The sequence below is a fragment of the Colias eurytheme genome, chromosome 16, assembly GCF_061535395.1.
Source record: "Colias eurytheme isolate Ceu_HAF_F1 chromosome 16, ilColEury1 Martin Lab GWU primary, whole genome shotgun sequence".
Classification (NCBI taxonomy): domain Eukaryota; kingdom Metazoa; phylum Arthropoda; class Insecta; order Lepidoptera; family Pieridae; genus Colias; species Colias eurytheme.
In genome coordinates, this window is record NC_142995.1 from 3,047,635 (window position 1) to 3,065,097 (window position 17,463).

A 17,463-nucleotide genomic window follows, 5' to 3' on the forward strand; every position below is an offset into this window, starting at 1 on the left:
ATGCGAGACAAGCTGCATAGTAGAGTCTGGTTCCTAGTAATAATATCTTATATCACCTTATAATCGCTTTATCCTGCTAATCTATCTTCTTGGTCGAAGATTATTAATTCATAACTGTTTTATTTGCAATCACTTGTGAAATAGCAATAAATAAAGTTATTCACCTCATCGCCTTTTGAATATTAACGAGGTTTAGATATACATATTTCTAAATTAAGATAAAAAGATTCGAGAAAAGGTAACTCTATGATATTATTGGATAATGAAAAATTATGCGCGAATAAATTTTAAGCAGACATTCATAATTTGAATAACATTAGTGCAAAAGATTGAGAGAATGTGAATATAATTCTTACTTTTTACTAATTTCTTCTAACAAAACTAATTGCAGAGATGATAAACAAACCGTTTGTAAAATGCAATAGTTTATTTATTTATTATTTATTTACTCTTTATTGTACAACAAATTACAATGAAAGTACATAAAACAAAACAATTTAAAATGTACAAACGGCGGCCTTATGGCTCAAAGCCATCTCTGCCAGGCAACCTTCAGGCAAAGGACAAATTATAACTTAAGGTAGCCAATTAGCAATAATAACGTTAAAATGAATTATAGTTCCTTAGGTACATGACATAACAGATAAATTTTTATGGCGACGAAACCTACCTTACTAAACGACAATAATTTATTTCCCAGGAATAATGCCTTAATAATTATATTATAATAGGACTATAAATTATGTTTATTGTTGACTTTCTAGATTTTGTTTCGTACGTCTAGATTTATCGTTAGTAGATATACTAATTAGTATTCCTATCTCTGAGAAATGCTTTACGACAACTTTCGAAGCATATAAAATATTTTATTAGGTAAGTATACTTAATGTTTGGGAATTTTTGACAGTAGTTAGGTACTATTATCATAAAATACTTATACTTACCTCCGAAAGAATAGACTGTAATTTTGTAAAACTTTCTTATGTCCAAGGAACGTGAATAAAATATACCTAATTAACGTATTGATTAAACTAGTCTTCTTAGATGTAGTGGAGCGGTTTTAAATCCTCAAAATACGTCATTTAATTTTTACCATCGCGATCGGTTCGGATTTCGGAACATTGAACTAGGTATATTAATAACTAGCGGTCCGCCCCGGCTTCGCCCACGGTATATATTTCGCAATGAAAGGTAGCCTATGTTCTTCCTCAGGGTCTAAAGATTATCTGTGCCAAATTTCATCAAAATCGGTGCAGTAGTTTATGCGTGAAAACCATACATACATACAAACCTTTCCTCTTTATAATATTATTAGTATAGATAATAGATCAATATTCCGAAATAGGTTCGGAAAGCAGTTTCTACATAGAAGAGCCTATAATAAATAATTAATTTAAATTCATATTACTAGGAGGCATGAGCCTATATAAACACTTCCCCATTTTGATTCCTTATGTTATTATAGTTACATTTCTTTTTCATAAATACATAGTGAAAAAATACATACATATATAAAAAATTTATCGATTAATACTAAAAGCATGGACGTATAAAAAAAGACGGACGCCGTATTACGAACAAACAACGTGAAGCCACCATAGTAAGCTAGCGATCGCGTAAAGACAATAAACACGCACACACTCTCACCATAGTAAGCTAGTCGGCCGCCATTACGTCGTGAACTACCGACTGATTAACTGCGTCACTGTTTCACAAAAAATATTTAAAATGCCGTCTTGCGTGGTTAAATGGTGTCGCAACAGTACAATTTTAAATAACAAAACACAAGGGATTACATTCCACAGGGAAGCAAGTTATTTCTTTTATGTTTTAATGACAAAATTATTACGGCAAAATTTATAGAAAAAAATACAGCCGCCATTGTCATGCTTTTAGTCATGGACGTATAAAAAAAGACGGACGGTATATCGCCTAAATATTGAGTGAAGCCTAGTAATGGCGGCGAAACATCCATGCGTGTGTGCCATGTTGCCATGGCAACAGCTGTGTTGATGACAATGGCGGCTGTATTTTTTTCTATAAATTTTGCCGTAATAATTTTGTCATTAAAACATAAAAGAAATAACTTGCTTCCCTGTGGAATGTAATCCCTTGTGATTTGTTATTTAAAATTGTACTGTTGCGACACCATTTAACCACGCAAGACGGCATTTTAAATATTTTTTGTGAAACAGTGACGCAGTTAATCAGTCGGTAGTTCACGACGTAATGGCGGCCGACTAGCTTACTATGGTAAGAGTGTGTGCGTGTTTATTGTCTTTACACGATCGCTAGCTTACTATGGTGGCTTCACGTTGTCAGTTCGTAATACGGCGTCCGTCTTTTTTTATACGTCCATGACTAAAAGTACCGATTTCCAAACTAGATTTTAATCTGTGCACTCTCACGGCATGTTTCACCCGCGACTTCAATGCTAGAATATTCTGCAAAAACTATAAAACGGTTGAATCGTGTATTACGACTGTTAATAAGTGAGAAAGTATCAGTCTTCAACAATTACCGTTTTGTGACGGCTGAGTTTGTTAATTACAAACTGGTTAATGTCTGTCTGAGCAGCGAATTTTTAATTTGGAGCTAATTTTTTGTTTTGATTAATTTTCTTATATCAACTAGGATCTGATTCAAGTCTTGACTCATGGTTTGGATGGAATATGCGAATAAGGTTTGTAGTATGGCCGATGGCGGTATGGCAGCATAAACCCTATTCTTTACATAGATAAAAATAAAGTATAAAATATTATGTTGACGGCACCCCTAATATAACTATGTATTAGGTATTTATTGTATGTTCAAAAGTATAATATACTTACAACAACTAATAACCTTCAAGTCTGTATCGTAAAACCAACTTTTACACAGTTAGATATGTTATAAAATAACATAAAACACGCTTAAAACTTTAAATATTAATGACCCTATTTCACAATATTCGAATAAGTTCCAGTTACGGTATTGACTATTTATTAGACGATCATTACTTTTAGTTTCGCAATTGACCATTTGTGAACAAGATTAAATGGTTGTAATTGTGATTGTAATAATTAGTATAATATCGGTAATAAATCTATTCGCTTTCACTAAAAATAATTAATTCTTTTAAAATAATCTGTATCCTAAGATAATTAATATCCTATTATAAAAATAATCAGTATTCCATCGTTTATGGAATTGATGGTAAGTACCTATATCTCCTTTACTGTTGTTTCTGTTTACATTCTATATATTTTACGGTAGATAATATTATATGTTAAATTTTGCCTTATTATATCTACATAATTAGATACAAATAAATGCTATAAAAATATTTGTTGGCCATAAATATAAGTGTGAACAGGCTCTCTGTTTTTAAACGAAGTAATAACTGTCTCCAACGGCTTGATAAATTCGTATTTGGAAACATGTCTTGACTATTTTGATATTTCCAACGAGGTTACGAAGGTCCCGTTTCAATTATTAATAACAACTTTTACAAATATAAAGAATAAAAAATAAAAAAAAAACTTTTACAAATCCTGCCAGTCTTGTTACAAAAAGTACCCTAGACAGTAATTTTCAATTAAAGATAGTCAAAAGAAGGTGCTCGTTATATACGTATATTTAATTCTTTAAAACAATTGCGAAGTAATTATTTCCATAAATTGTTTTTTTTTTTGTATCATTAAAGTTCTTTACTTTTGCAGAGAATATCGTTACGATACATAAAAAAATCCTATAATCCTTGATCTTTGGCATTATGGTAAAAAACATAAACTTATACCATGGACCAATATACTCATACCTACTCATACTTGAGTATATTGGCCCATGCTTATATACACAGTACACTGTATATAAGCAATTATACAGAATATACTAAAATCTAAGATTCAAAGTAAAACACTAATAGTTGTTATAAATAGGCAATAGCGAATGATAACAAAGTAGGTTATTGTTGTAGCGAATAAATTTCATGTTTTATTTCAATCACGCGGATAACTGATGAAAATAAACCTCATACATTATTCATACTAAGTTTAATCGTCAAAGGAATGTCGTAGATTTAGAAATGCCCATTAGTGCAGGTAGATGATCCTGGCCGGTCATTACAAATTCTTCACAGAGTTGCAAAAAGCTCCCAAGCGTAGAATATCAAGCTTAACATAATACTTTCACGTTTTGAGAATATACGATAGTTTATTGATTGTTATCAGTCATTTAAATGCGTAGGTACCTATATCGATCACATTAAGAATTTCTTTGAAACGTTTCAATATGCTGGCGATTTTACTTTGATATTATAATTTAACAATGTACTTACTTATGTACCATGTACCTAACTAGGTAGTAGAAAATAACTAGATTTGTGGGATTTTTGTTTTTTTCGTAATTTGGTTTTCCGATTTTAAAAATAGTTAGGAAAACACGTAATTTACTAAGAACCACATGTTTTTTAATATAGACAAATAGGTATGTAGGTACTAAGTATGTGATATTTACGAAAGGCGAGATATTTGGTATCTCTACCTTATTAATTTAATATGCTTGTCGCGTATTACGATAACTTTAACCGTCTTACAACAGGAATACTAAGAAACTCATTGATGTACCTACGTTTATACGTCTAAATAAACGACATAGGTACTTGGGTACACATTTTTTTGAAGAGATATTTCATAACTAAAACGTAGATAAGTATTTTGGAACGAATGATTTTTTATTCGAAATATTCTTCATATTATAACCTGTGTTATAACTTCAATAAAATATCTAATAATCTAAGTATGTATTATGCATTATTAAGTTGAAGCTCTCTGTTCGGAGAAGCTTAAAGCTTATTGTAGCGGAAACAAAATAAAATGGAATGGAGAGCGCGCTTACGCAAGTAAATGCAAGTGAATCCGGGTGTAAGCACTAGCATTACTTATTTCCATTGACATTATTATGTCTGATATCTCCGTCCACATCTCGTCAGATGCTTTTTGCGACTTGACGACCTTCTACAACTTATTAATTACAATCGCAATATACATAGTGGCAGTTTCTTACAGCGGAATTGTTGTATTGTGCTCATATAATTATACATATCCGAAATCTACCAGGAAATAATTTATAACAAATACAATTGAGTTCACATTGAACGTGTAATTAAGCGAAAGATGGTCGCCCTAAATTACATTTCATGTTCGTATTCGTAATCACAATAATTATTTGTTTGCGGAAATGCTTTCTGTGGAGAATGTTGTTCTCAAAATACCTGCATTGCTGAAGGTACATTTTTGAAGTGTTCGCTTTTTGTAAGTATACCAATTTTTTCATATTTTAGAGACTTTTATATTCCCAACAATCATTGTCAATGAGGCTCTATGAAACTGGAAAACACAATACATAATATATGGTTAGGTATTTAAAAGCTCACAAGCTATTTGAAGCTATTGTCCTTTTTTCGAGATCCCTCATCAGAGATCGAGATCATATTTTATGATTTTAATGAACATAATGTGCGTTTATAACGAATATTATGCTTCTTGTTTGATGCTAATCATTGCTTCTAAAAAGTAATGAGAAAATGATATTGTATTTGTTATTTATCTAGCTTTGGCTCTGACCTCGTACGTACCTACCCAGCTAAGAAAATAATTTTATGTAGGCAGGTAGGTACCTACTCATAATAGGTATCTAATTGTGTTGATATTTAATCGATACAGTACATAAACAGCGTTATAGCTGTGGACTGTGGTTATAGTGTGGTTATAGCTACTATTATAGTAGCTACTATTAAGACGCAGACGTATTCTGATTTCTGTGACATAAAGCTCTTACAGATTAATTATATTCTTTGTCAGTACTCATGACATACCTACCTAGAAAAAACTTCCACTAATTAACAATGCTAATTAATTTGGAATTTTGGGAATGAAGATCCATAAGTAAAAATTAAGTAATTCGTGTTTGATATTTTCGTTAATAATTATTGGTATTTGGTGCAATAATCATAATATTAGATATACTTTCTGAAATTCGCATAGGTAATATGAATTTCGACCGTACTTCCTACGCGCGAAAGTTTGAAAAAATGTGTTATGTGCTGTATATTTGTACCTCTTTCACGCAAAAACTACTGCGTTCAGTAAAAATCTGTCGATTTTGATGATACTTTGCAGTGCTACTACTTACCTACTTGCTTTTGCCCGCGGCGGTAATGCGGGGTACAGCGTTTGCCGTTTTATATTATACAATCCAAAAGGTAATGGAGAACAAAATGTTAAATGCATTAGAAGGTGCCGATATATACGTATTAGCTAGGAATAGTGCTAATACCGCGTTTTCTAGTTTCTAAATGATCTAACTACTAAAATAATAATTATTCCTAATCAATAGGTACATTAAACGCTGTTTTGAAAACCTAGCGAAGCGGACGTTGATTACCTAGTACAACTTATAAATTAAATTAAAAATGTATACTTAATTGCTTCACAAAAGACCGAACACTTGTGAACCTTCATAATAATTGGAAACTCAACAATAATTGCCAATAAAATATAAAGAAATCATCAGTCACCAAGAATCTCACATGCATAATTAAAAATGGTCCGCTAAAGTTCGCGAACTTACTTAAAGCTTTGGTACGGATGCACCATGCCGTAACAATCCACACACACGACACAACACAACTTTACACAATTTATAAAATAACACACACAAAAGTTAAGTACGTGCTCACTTTCTTAAATTAGTGTGGAAACTGACTAGCGGCATGCGCATGCGCATGGCGTGTGAATGTTCAAACTTCAATGTAGTGGTTACAGCCTGCGGGCGTCGCGCGCGCAACCTCAGGCCCTGTATAATCTGTGGCCACAGGCTTCGTCGCGAAAGTTCATCGAACGAACGCAGCTTGGGGATCTGCCTCTAAACTAATTATAAAGCTTTCCTTTATGTTTCGTAATGTAACTGTTAGTTACCATCATTGCTGTTATTGAATCGATGTAAGTTTGATTAACACCTGACTAATAATGTTTATTATCAATAACTAGCTGCTCCGCGCGGTTTCACCCGCGTGGCTCCATTGCTGTTGGTCGTAGCGTGATGATATACCTACTATAGCCTATAGCCTTCCTCGATAAATGAGCTATCTAACACCGAAATAATTTTTCAAATCGGAACAGTAGTTCCCGAGATTAGCGCGTTCAAACAAACAAAAAAAACAACTTCAGCTTTATAATATTGGTATAGATATACAACAAAATATACCTACTTCTTTTAAATTAGAGCTTTCCTGAAAAATATTTACCAAAGCTCATTTCCTGGTTATTCTCATTTTTGATAATAAAAATAATTACAGTTTCATAATATGTATATTTTGTATTTTGTATCATTCAATACGGTCTAGTTTTTAGTATGTAGGTATAGTACTATTAGATTTAATACTACTTAAATTGTTAGTACAACAAAATATAATTTATTATCACGCTAATAAAGCGTATAAAATATTGATTTACATTTTTTATAGTATTATTTTTATTTGTAGCATTCTATTGATATCACTATTCACTCCTTTAGAAAACAGTAAAATTGTATTAGGTTATTTGCGCATATTTCGTACCAGGCGTAGGTAATATTTTTCAATATCCTTATGAAAAATTTGTTAAGTTTCGCCTCTACATATTATAAATGGGAAAGTTACTCTGTCCGTTTGTTACGCTTTTACGGCTATTTAACATAATCTATTTCCAAATTTGTAACATAGAACCTTGGGAATAACAAAATACTTTGCTAGTTTGTATTTGATTGCACTGTGATTTTTTATAAGTTTGAAAATAACTGAGCGAAATGTAATTAATTGTATACTTATAGGTACCATAGACAAATATAACCTAGTAGGTAACTAGGTACCTCAGAAATCTATTTACCTCACGAACTGCTGAACGAATTTGAATCATTTTTGTTTCGTTGATTTGTCTATACTTGGATGAAAACAATAACTGAAAACAAATTAGATCTTCCAAGACTATAATTAATAGGAGCGAAGCAGCGATGAGAATTGTTACAAAACAATTCCTTCTTTTGATGAAAATGCGTGGGTGTGCACATTGGGTGTGCATGAGATCTTAATATGAGGTGAGATCATAATGTAATGTTCCTATTTATTATCTTACTAGCTTCTTCGCCCATATTGAACAGAGATAAAAATATAGTTTGGAAAATCCAAAAGTGCACGCCTCATAATTTTTTTTAATAATTATTTATTAATTATTATTTTTGTTTATTTAATAACAATTAAACCACATCGAATCAGACCCTGAAAAATGAAAGGGTTCTATTCCTGAGCATACTCAAGCGTAAGAGAAAAAAAAAGACTCGATTAGTAAAGTATTTCGGTCGCTATCGTGTTAACAAGAAAATCCTCCGCACATATACAGACACACGGACGTCCAAGACATAACTTTTTTAAACTGTTTTTTAACTAGTTTAAATAACAAAAATTACATCAAAAATATCATGAACGTTAAAAATAGTGTTTTTTCTTAATATGTGTGTGTATGTATTATCTTACAAGTGCAATTTATGATACATAAAGACATTTTAAGTTCGAAAAATCAGATGTTTTGCGCGAAGTGACAGTAGTACCCACCTCAACGCTTCGCTTATGAGGCGTGCAATATAAATAGCACTAGGTATATAATATTACTAATGAGTTGAGTGAGGCTCAGAGTGAGGTGTAGTTTTATGATGGCAAAATAATTTTTACAATCTTATCTTAGTACTTTCCGATTATATTTTTTATTCACCAAAATACTAATCTTTGCTCCTTGAAATTTTTGATACAGCATCATAAAAATATTATTACATGCTTTAAATTAGTTATAAGATGGTTTGAAGTTATTATTTATAATTTATTCGATGATTAGGTACTTTGTGTTGATGATTTTGTGCATAAATTGATACGAGTATTCGAACGCAGTTGTTGGCAAACTTTTTAAACTGCTGATTTCGCTTGTGACGTCTGTCAACTTGCAAATCAAGTAAATCGTGACTTTCAAAATATAAGTTTACATTGTTGGACTTTCTGTTTTCTTCAAATAAAAAGCAATTTTAAGAAACATAAACCATGCCTAAGGTGTCTGGTGAGTGATTTTGCTTTCGAAATAACAAATTTGCTTAATCACTTTAGTATTTTCTAGGTTAGAAAGATGTTTCTAAATACAAGAAACACTTTTAGAACTTTTGTTTTATTCTTAGGAACAAAGTAGATGCTTCGAAGGGTTCCAAGCAGTGCTGATTATTTGTTTCATTTAAATCATAAATAGGCATAACGAGTTTCTTCTAGAGCAAAAATAATGTCAAGGATGACTTCACGAATAAAATGCCGGCTTTGTTGATTCGCAGAAAGATGCTTTTTATTTCTAGAATATATTCATTTTGCTTGAAGTATAATCCATCAAATGATTGAATTACGGTTTGGACTATACAAACATAGTTTAAAATCGCGAGTAATTTATTTCTTTCTTTCAACAGTAAAAGTAAAATGGGGTAAGGAGACATTCCCTGGTGTGGAAGTCAACACAGATGACGATCCAGTTGTGTTCAAGGCACAAATTTTTGCCTTAACTGGCGTACAACCTGAAAGACAAAAAGTAGTTTGCAAAGGTGTCACCTTACGAGATGATTCTTGGGCAAACTTTAAACTTACCAATGTGAGTATGCTGTTTTTATAAAGACATGAAAAAGTAATACTTATTGGTGTATTCCAATTGGAAAAATTAATGTTATAAATAGAAACCACATCAAAATCCAATGCATATTTTATATTGATTTGATCAATCATATAGCGGACAGATAGCAGGAAGTGCCTTTATCTGATATATGTCTAATGATTGTTTTAGAATGCCTTAGTGCTGGTTATGGGCAGCAAAGAGGAAGATGTGCCCTCCGCGCCAGTGGAAAAAACCAAATTTGTGGAGGACATGAATGAGTCAGAGCTGGCTACTGCTGTAAGTAACTAAATAAAAAGATAAATGTTGCTGTATAAATATGGTGTTTGGCAACAGAATAACAAATATACATGTTTAAAAATATGATAGACTATTTATGTTCTATCAACTTGCAATATGTTTGCATGCACACTTCTATAGTGGCATAATTTGAATATTTTCATATTTGTTATTATAGTTAATAAACAACATTACAAAAAAACGTTTACCACAATATTTTTTTTTTATTTGTATTACACAACCAACGCAGATTAAATATAATATAACAATTGAGGAGAATATTTGCCAATTGACAATCTCATTTTTTTGCAGCTTGATCTACCAGAGGGTCTGGTCAATTTAGGCAACACATGCTACATGAATGCAACAGTACAGTGCCTTAAGACAGTCCCAGAACTTAGAAATGCCTTACTCAATTATGACCAATGTAAGTTACTTATTGATTTAAATGAATGTTTATTATGTATACGAAATGAACTAAAGCTTAAAAATTGCTATGCTATGCCAGACCATGACCTGACCGCCTCCTTGGTTCAGTGGTTGACGCGTGAGCGTAGAACCGAGGGGTCCTGGGTTGATTCCCGGTGGAGACAAAGAAAAAAAAAATGTCTCGGTCTGGCAGGGCACAGAAGGCTGATCACCTACTTCTCCCTAAAAAAAATTGATCAGATGTATGCATAATACATCTGCCGCTTACCCCACTAGGGGACACGGGACTTCACTTATGCCAGATAATATTTGTAAATAAATCTCAAGGATGTCTTTTAGATGTATTGCTCATCCAATCACCTCTGTAAGCGGCAAAAGGTCAAATGTATAATAATCTATTTGTAACAGTAAAAAATTTAATATTTTTTTTGTGTTTTTGTAATATTAATAACTAGATACTTTAAAGCTGAAGTGTTTGTTTTTTTGGTTGAATGCGCTAATCTCAGGATTTACAGATCCAGTATAAAAAATTATTTCAGTAATTTACCGAGGAAATCTATATATCATCACTCTAAGACCAATTGAAGTGGGGCAACGCGGATAAAACATTTGTGATTACATAAATGTGAATACATATAATCAGAATTTAAATATCATTGAAACTGGTTCAAAATCTATGCTTTCTATATTATCACATGAATAAAACATGAAATTGTATGCACAGCTTCTGGAGGCGGAACTGCTGGTAGTCTAACATCAGCGCTGAGCGACACAGTGCGAGCATTAGACGGGGGTGGCGCTGGTTCATGTGCTGCAGCCGCTGCACGTCTGCTGCAAGCGCTTCACGATGCAGCACCAAGACTCGCTGAGTGGGGCTCCGATGGGCATCTAGCGCAGCAGGATGCTTCGGAATGTTGGACGGAGATTGTTAGAGCGCTGAGGATGAGGCTGCCCATGCCCGCACCAGAGAGGTATGTTATATGTGATTGTGTGTGTGAGAATGTTGCTGTAGTATGATTTATTATAAAGAATTAATGAATAAAAGCACAATGTGATGTAATACAATAATTATAATAGAATAATATGTTTCATTTTATTATGAATAGTCATAATATTACATAGATATACTCAATTTACTTACAGGGACATAATATGTATTATGTACCTACTAAATTTTGTGCATACTTTCATAATGTATCAATATACAGGCGTGTACATTAAATTAATTAATAAATAATATAAAGTAGCCAACTCTTTAGCAAGTATGTCGTTGATAGACAGCTAATACTAAAAATTTGTCTACAGCAAATCATTCATCGAGAAATATTTCGGCGGCACCCTCGACGTGGAACTAGTGTGTAGTGAAGCGGACGAGCCACCAACCAAATCGTCTGAGTCTTTCCTACAACTGTCCTGTTTTATCTCGCAAGATGTCAAGTATCTGCAGTCTGGGTTAAGATCTGTGAGTGGATTTAGTTTATAGTTTTCATCCTGTTCAGGTTTTCTTTATAATGAAAAAATATATTACTTATCTCCTGCTCCTACAGTTTGCTTTTTGTTAGGTAACATTTTTTATTTTTACAGAAAATGTCAGAACAAATCACGAAACTGTCACAGACACTGGGAAGGGATGCTGTTTATACGAAAACAGTGAGTATTACAGAAACTATTAGGAATTTATTTAATTTTAAAATTTTGCCTTAACAAAATTTCTGTATCGATCATAATCATTGCAATTTGCAACTTCCAAGCAATTTATTCCTCTAAAATGACGTTTCCACAGAAAAAATTTGGCGCACAACATGTTGTACAACATGACGTTCATCAGATTGAAAATTATCGTGAAACTTTTGTTTACAAATTTTATTGTGTACGCTCTACTACCTTCTGACTTATTGCGCGCCAGGTGGCAACGTCGCGCAAGCTGGAACCGTCGCGTGCCATTTGGCAACGTCGCGCACTGTTGTGTACGACGTTGCTGTACGTTGTTTAGATGTTGAGTCACGTTTTGTGAGCCAAATTTTGCTTAGTCGCTTATTAAGGCGGCTTTAAACTAAAAATGGTCAGATCAGATCTTTATGAAATTTGGTAAAGTTTAGGATTGGGGATAATTTCGATTGACGCGAGTGAAGCTTACTTGTAAGTTGTAACAGAAATTTATTATCATATTTTTTACATACATTGTTATTTATTTTCAGAGCAAAATAAGTCGTCTACCAGCGTACTTGACAGTGCAATTCGTGAGGTTCTACTACAAAGAGAAGGAGTCGATTAATGCGAAAATACTCAAAGATGTTAAATTCCCTCTGGACTTAGATGTGTATGAACTCTGCTCGCCGGAACTGCAAGAGAGACTGACTCCTATGCGGAATAAGTTTAAGGTACATATTTGAATGCGTTTTTCTAATACAGTATAGGTTTGTTCCACTTTTCACTTAGAGTACGTAACATATAAAAATATGTTACGTTCTCTAAGTGAAAAGTTTAACAACAAAAACTTAATAATGGTGTATTCATTGAGCAAAATAATATTAATAAAAAATTGTTATTCCGAAAATATCTCTTGAACAATTATAATTACACTTGAGACTATTTATTTTAAATTAAATTAAAAATAATATTGTGATTGTTTTACAGGAACTTGAAGATGCATCCGTGGAAACGTCTCTTGCCGCGCGTAACAAAAACCAAGGTGACAATCAGAACGTCAGGAAAAAGAAAATAATGCCGTACTGGTTTGAAGACGGTGAGTGGCACTATTAAAATATAATTAATTATTTCTATTAAAAAATTAAAAAAATAAATTACGCTGAAATAGATCGATTCTATTTATAATTTTTCTGTTTTTTAAAATTATTTCCCCAGTATAAGGCATCATTATTCTTGAGTGATATACTTTAAATTTTTCGTTTAATTCAGATGAAGCTCGTAGGGATGGCTAATTAATGATAGTAACGACTACAATTCTTGTATTAACGAATAGAAAAAAAGAGCGTTTTTGCCCTTGCCTTGCCTTTGCGTTTAGTGTCAGAAGTGAAACTTCTTTGGGAAGATTCAAACATAACAAAATCGTCGCCTTACTCCATGACGTGACGGTTTTTGCCATGACGCGCCGCGCCGAACGATCAGCATCTCCATAAAATCCTGTAGGTATACTGATTCCACAAGCTAGCGCGGATGACGTCATGAAATTTGGTGCGTGTGACGAGTGCGATGTGTGCGGGCGCGCTGCGGTGCCCGGGATGGTGTCCAGAGGCGGCTCGTGACAAAATTTTATGGGTGTTCACTTGAAATAAAACACTTTGTTGCTTTCATCACAACCATACAACCACGGTGTTTTCACATAATATTGTTCGGATTTAAACACACGTATATGTTTTCGTTTTTGTCGTACATTTTTGCGTAAGGTCAAGTTCAGGCCGTGGCAGTCCCTTAGCTTTCAATTCAAGCCGAATTTGTAACGTTTTAACACACTTTTTAATGAACGCCACATTATAATTGTTCATTTTCACACTCACAAGTAATACTGATAACTACAGACTATTTCAACACGTATCTTATGATTTTAATTAGAAAATTCCCGAATTTGCATTCGCGCGCGTGCATTGAAGTTGACTCGAGAGTCGAGTGTTTATAATATAGAGAGTGGCAACATCGCTGTCCTGTGTACGGGCGCCCAGGCGCGGCGGTAAAAACGAACCGGCAACGTTTGCGGGAGCGGCGCTCCGAATTTTGCTATTTTTCCATAGAAAATCTTCTGTTTCACGCGCGCAGGGCACTGGCAAACCCTCTCTTTCACTCCTATTGGATTTCGTATTAGGAAATGTAATAAATATTTTTTCATTGGAGCGCAATCGTGAGCGCTCCGCTTCGCGCGTTACTGTATAATACAGTATTATGCAGGTGTATGGAATGATGGAATTATGGATATATTCATTGGTATTGACAGTAGTTTTTTACGATTACGATTGATTTTAAATAGTAATAATTAATATTAATAATGAAATTAAGGAGTATGATTTTATTATAATTATTTATGGGAGTTCACTGCACCAGCGCTCCTTAGGGCGAGCCGCCTCTGATGGTGTCATCCGCATGGTTGACAGTTTCGGCCCTGGGGACCGATTATTATCGGCCTTTGTGAATTTATATCGGCCCTTCAAAATTCAAAATTCATAATTCTTTATTTGGAACAATAAAAACACACAATACAAAAACTTTATGAACGATGGCACCTATAAAAGCTTAAAAAAGCTGTGGCACAGGTGCCAACGCCCGCCTCCATACATTAGAAGTTCCAGTGACTAACATTTCACGCAGTTTCCGAGTGCCACACGTCTTTTTATCTATGATTGCCTTAACAGACATCGGCAGCAACAACAGCGGCTACTACCGCTTGCAGGCGGTGCTCACGCACCGCGGCCGCTCGTCGTCCTCCGGGCACTACGTGGCGTGGGTCGCGCGCGGGGCCGGCTGGCTGCGCTGCGACGACGACGCGGTCACGCCCGTCACCGAGGAGGAGGTGCTGAAGCTGAGCGGCGGAGGTGTGTGTGTGTGTACATGTGTGTTGTGTGTAGAGGTGTGTGTAGCCGCTCGTCTCCGGGCACTACGTGGAGTGCGACGACTTTATAGAGAAGAGGAGATAAGTTAGAAAAAATACCTAAAACCTATCTACAAAGAAATATAGCAGTCGGGTGTAAAGGGAAGTGGAAGGGTAAGGTGATTATTAAATAATTACTCGCTATAGAAATATAAGTAACTAGCTGCGCTTCGCGGTTTCACCCGCTTGGCTCCGCTCAGGTTCGTCTTAGCGTAATGATATATAGCGTATAGCCTTCCTCGATAAATTGGCTATGGCTATATATGGCTATATGGCTATATATATTATTAAATGATAATATTATTAAATAATCTGTACTTAACAATCCGACTCATATAAATCGTATTTGCTCCCAGGTGACTGGCACTGTGCATACCTCTTGCTATACGGACCAAAAGTGTTAGAAATCCCCGATGAAGATGAACCCATGGTCACTGAAGTCACAGAAGACACGGCCGGTGACCCGCCCACTGCGCTCGCGTAGACTGCTAAAAATGGGAACTTTTTGCATTGACGTACTATAAACAACTAGACTCATGGTCTATTAAAAGGTCAAATAATATCTGAGCACTGAAATAAAACATTCAAATTATCACCTTATTTCGTCGCAGTAAGGTTCAAAGTCACGTATACGCTCGGTAGAAAAACTCTGCTAAATAGACGCGTAGGCAGAGTTTATGTTATTTTTGTGCGTGATTGTAAGTCTCGTTGTTTATTTTGCGTCAAAGATTTCGCATCAAAAAATGTGGAAAAATAAAACTAAAATAAAAACGACATGATATTTCATACAAGAATTATAATAAAATGGCTTTTTATTAATAAAACCGCTTGACGATTTCATATTGCATTGTGCATTTGTCACAGCCTTTATGATGCCTTCTTCGATTGCATGCGATGACATCGTGCATCGGTTGTAATGAAAAATCTGTTGAATATTGTTATAAATTATTAATTCAGTGTTAAAAAGCAATAAATAGATTTAATATTGAAAATACGTCATTTCTTTGCGAATAAAATATAAGACTAATTTAGAAATATTTAAAATTAAGGCATTTACATGTATACTGTCCATTGCGGCAATTAATTCAATGATGCATTCGATTTCAATAAAATAAAAATTGGCAATATAATACTTTACAGTTTACTCATAAAATTCGCGCACTTAGCGCCTGTTTTCTAAGAATTTCGTATTTTTGTTTACGAATAGTTGCACAAAATGAATAAAATAACAACGAAACTGTTTTGCCATATTATATTTATTATAATTTCTTACATTTTGCATTTTTATTGTAAGCTCCAATCATACAAACACGACTTCTTTTTAAAATTGCTAACAAATTTTATTTATTGCATTCATAAGACAATTGAGTCATTGGTCAGTGTTTAGTAAGATTAATATGTATATATTTTATTTTATTTATTAAAATTGCATTTAAAATGCCTCGATTCATTACCTTCCGATTGCCTACAATAATTGTCGACTGTTCTCAAGTTTTCATATTACAAATGTATTGGATATTTGAATTTTATAAGACTAAACTTCAACCGAAAATAAATTTCTTATTAAATATTATGATTCTTTTATTTTTTATCTTATTGCTCTAAGTTATTGCTTATATCGGCTGTTATTGGCTGTTATATTATAGTAATAAAGTAAAATATTTGTTCATAATCTGGTAAATTACCTAACCTATACCTATACTTGTAAATTGTGCTTGTAAACATCACGCCTCGATCACGCCCATATCTTCATTCTCAAAGCAATCTTCTTTTCTATAATACTTTTACAGATTAAAAAGATAGGTACAGATATTATATTGTTTACGATTTCTAATTGAACTGTCAGACCATAGTCATACATCTTCGTACTGAAAAAACATTTTTGTCAGAAAGATATTGACATTAAATATTAATTTATTGGCAGCCAAAAATGGTCCTGTTTGAGCGATTAGAGTATTTTTCCAAAGGATTATTGCGTTATTTATGCCCATGTTTAAATTGTCTAATATTTTCGGATAGCCATAGAAGACGCAAATTGAAATGGTGCTTAGCCTTCATAGCAGGATTTTGTCTTGGACAACTTTACTATCGTTTTTTATTAAAGGATATTTTGCCTGATGATATCGGGTATCCCATTGGGTTAATTTTAAGTTTATTATTAGGTTAGTGTGACTTTTCTATAATCGCGATAGTAGCTATAGCTTGACCGCAGTGGCTGTACTGCTGTATAGGTATGTGCGCGGCGGGGCGGGGGAGAGTGCCGACCGTTCCGTTTCTTTCTTACTTATAACTCGTGCTCTTTCTTACCCTGTCCCCGCCTCACCGCACTTACTGCGCGCGGTACAGCGGTTGCGGTCAAGCTATACCATAGTACCAAGTACCATACCATTTGATACATGATAGTGCCTACGTTAGCACTATTATTTTGTGCTGACTGCACCATCT

The 17,463-nt window shown here is 33.9% G+C and overlaps 2 protein-coding genes across 2 annotated transcripts in view; one reads left to right on the plus strand and one right to left on the minus strand.

Annotated features, from left to right (window-relative positions):
- Positions 1-6,757, minus strand: part of Rab23 (RAS oncogene family member Rab23) — a 32,696-nt gene extending 25,939 nt beyond the window's left edge. Inside the window, exon 1 of the mRNA XM_090111024.1 lies at positions 6,613-6,757. The gene's annotated coding sequence lies outside the window, so the exon portion shown is untranslated. The remainder of the gene's footprint in view (positions 1-6,612) is intronic.
- Positions 6,758-8,977: 2,220 nt separating this feature from the next.
- Positions 8,978-16,588, plus strand: Usp14 (ubiquitin specific protease 14). The gene is made up of 11 exons (XM_090111040.1): positions 8,978-9,122; positions 9,514-9,692; positions 9,882-9,989; positions 10,302-10,416; positions 11,143-11,389; positions 11,724-11,880; positions 12,003-12,068; positions 12,617-12,799; positions 13,056-13,164; positions 14,783-14,962; positions 15,375-16,588. Exons 1-11 carry the CDS (start codon positions 9,107-9,109, stop codon positions 15,500-15,502), a joined length of 1,488 nt encoding a protein of 495 aa, XP_089967166.1. The 5' UTR covers positions 8,978-9,106; the 3' UTR covers positions 15,503-16,588.
- Positions 16,589-17,463: the final 875 nt, after the last annotated feature.

What these genes read in the sequence shown, in the direction of transcription:
- Usp14 (XM_090111040.1), top strand. An exon ending in CTTACTCAATTATGACCAAT is followed by an intron (nt 10,417 to 11,142) that starts GTAAGTTACTTA and finishes TTGTATGCACAG; the next exon opens with CTTCTGGAGGCGGAACTGCT. An exon ending in CTATGCGGAATAAGTTTAAG is followed by an intron (nt 12,800 to 13,055) that starts GTACATATTTGA and finishes ATTGTTTTACAG; the next exon opens with GAACTTGAAGATGCATCCGT.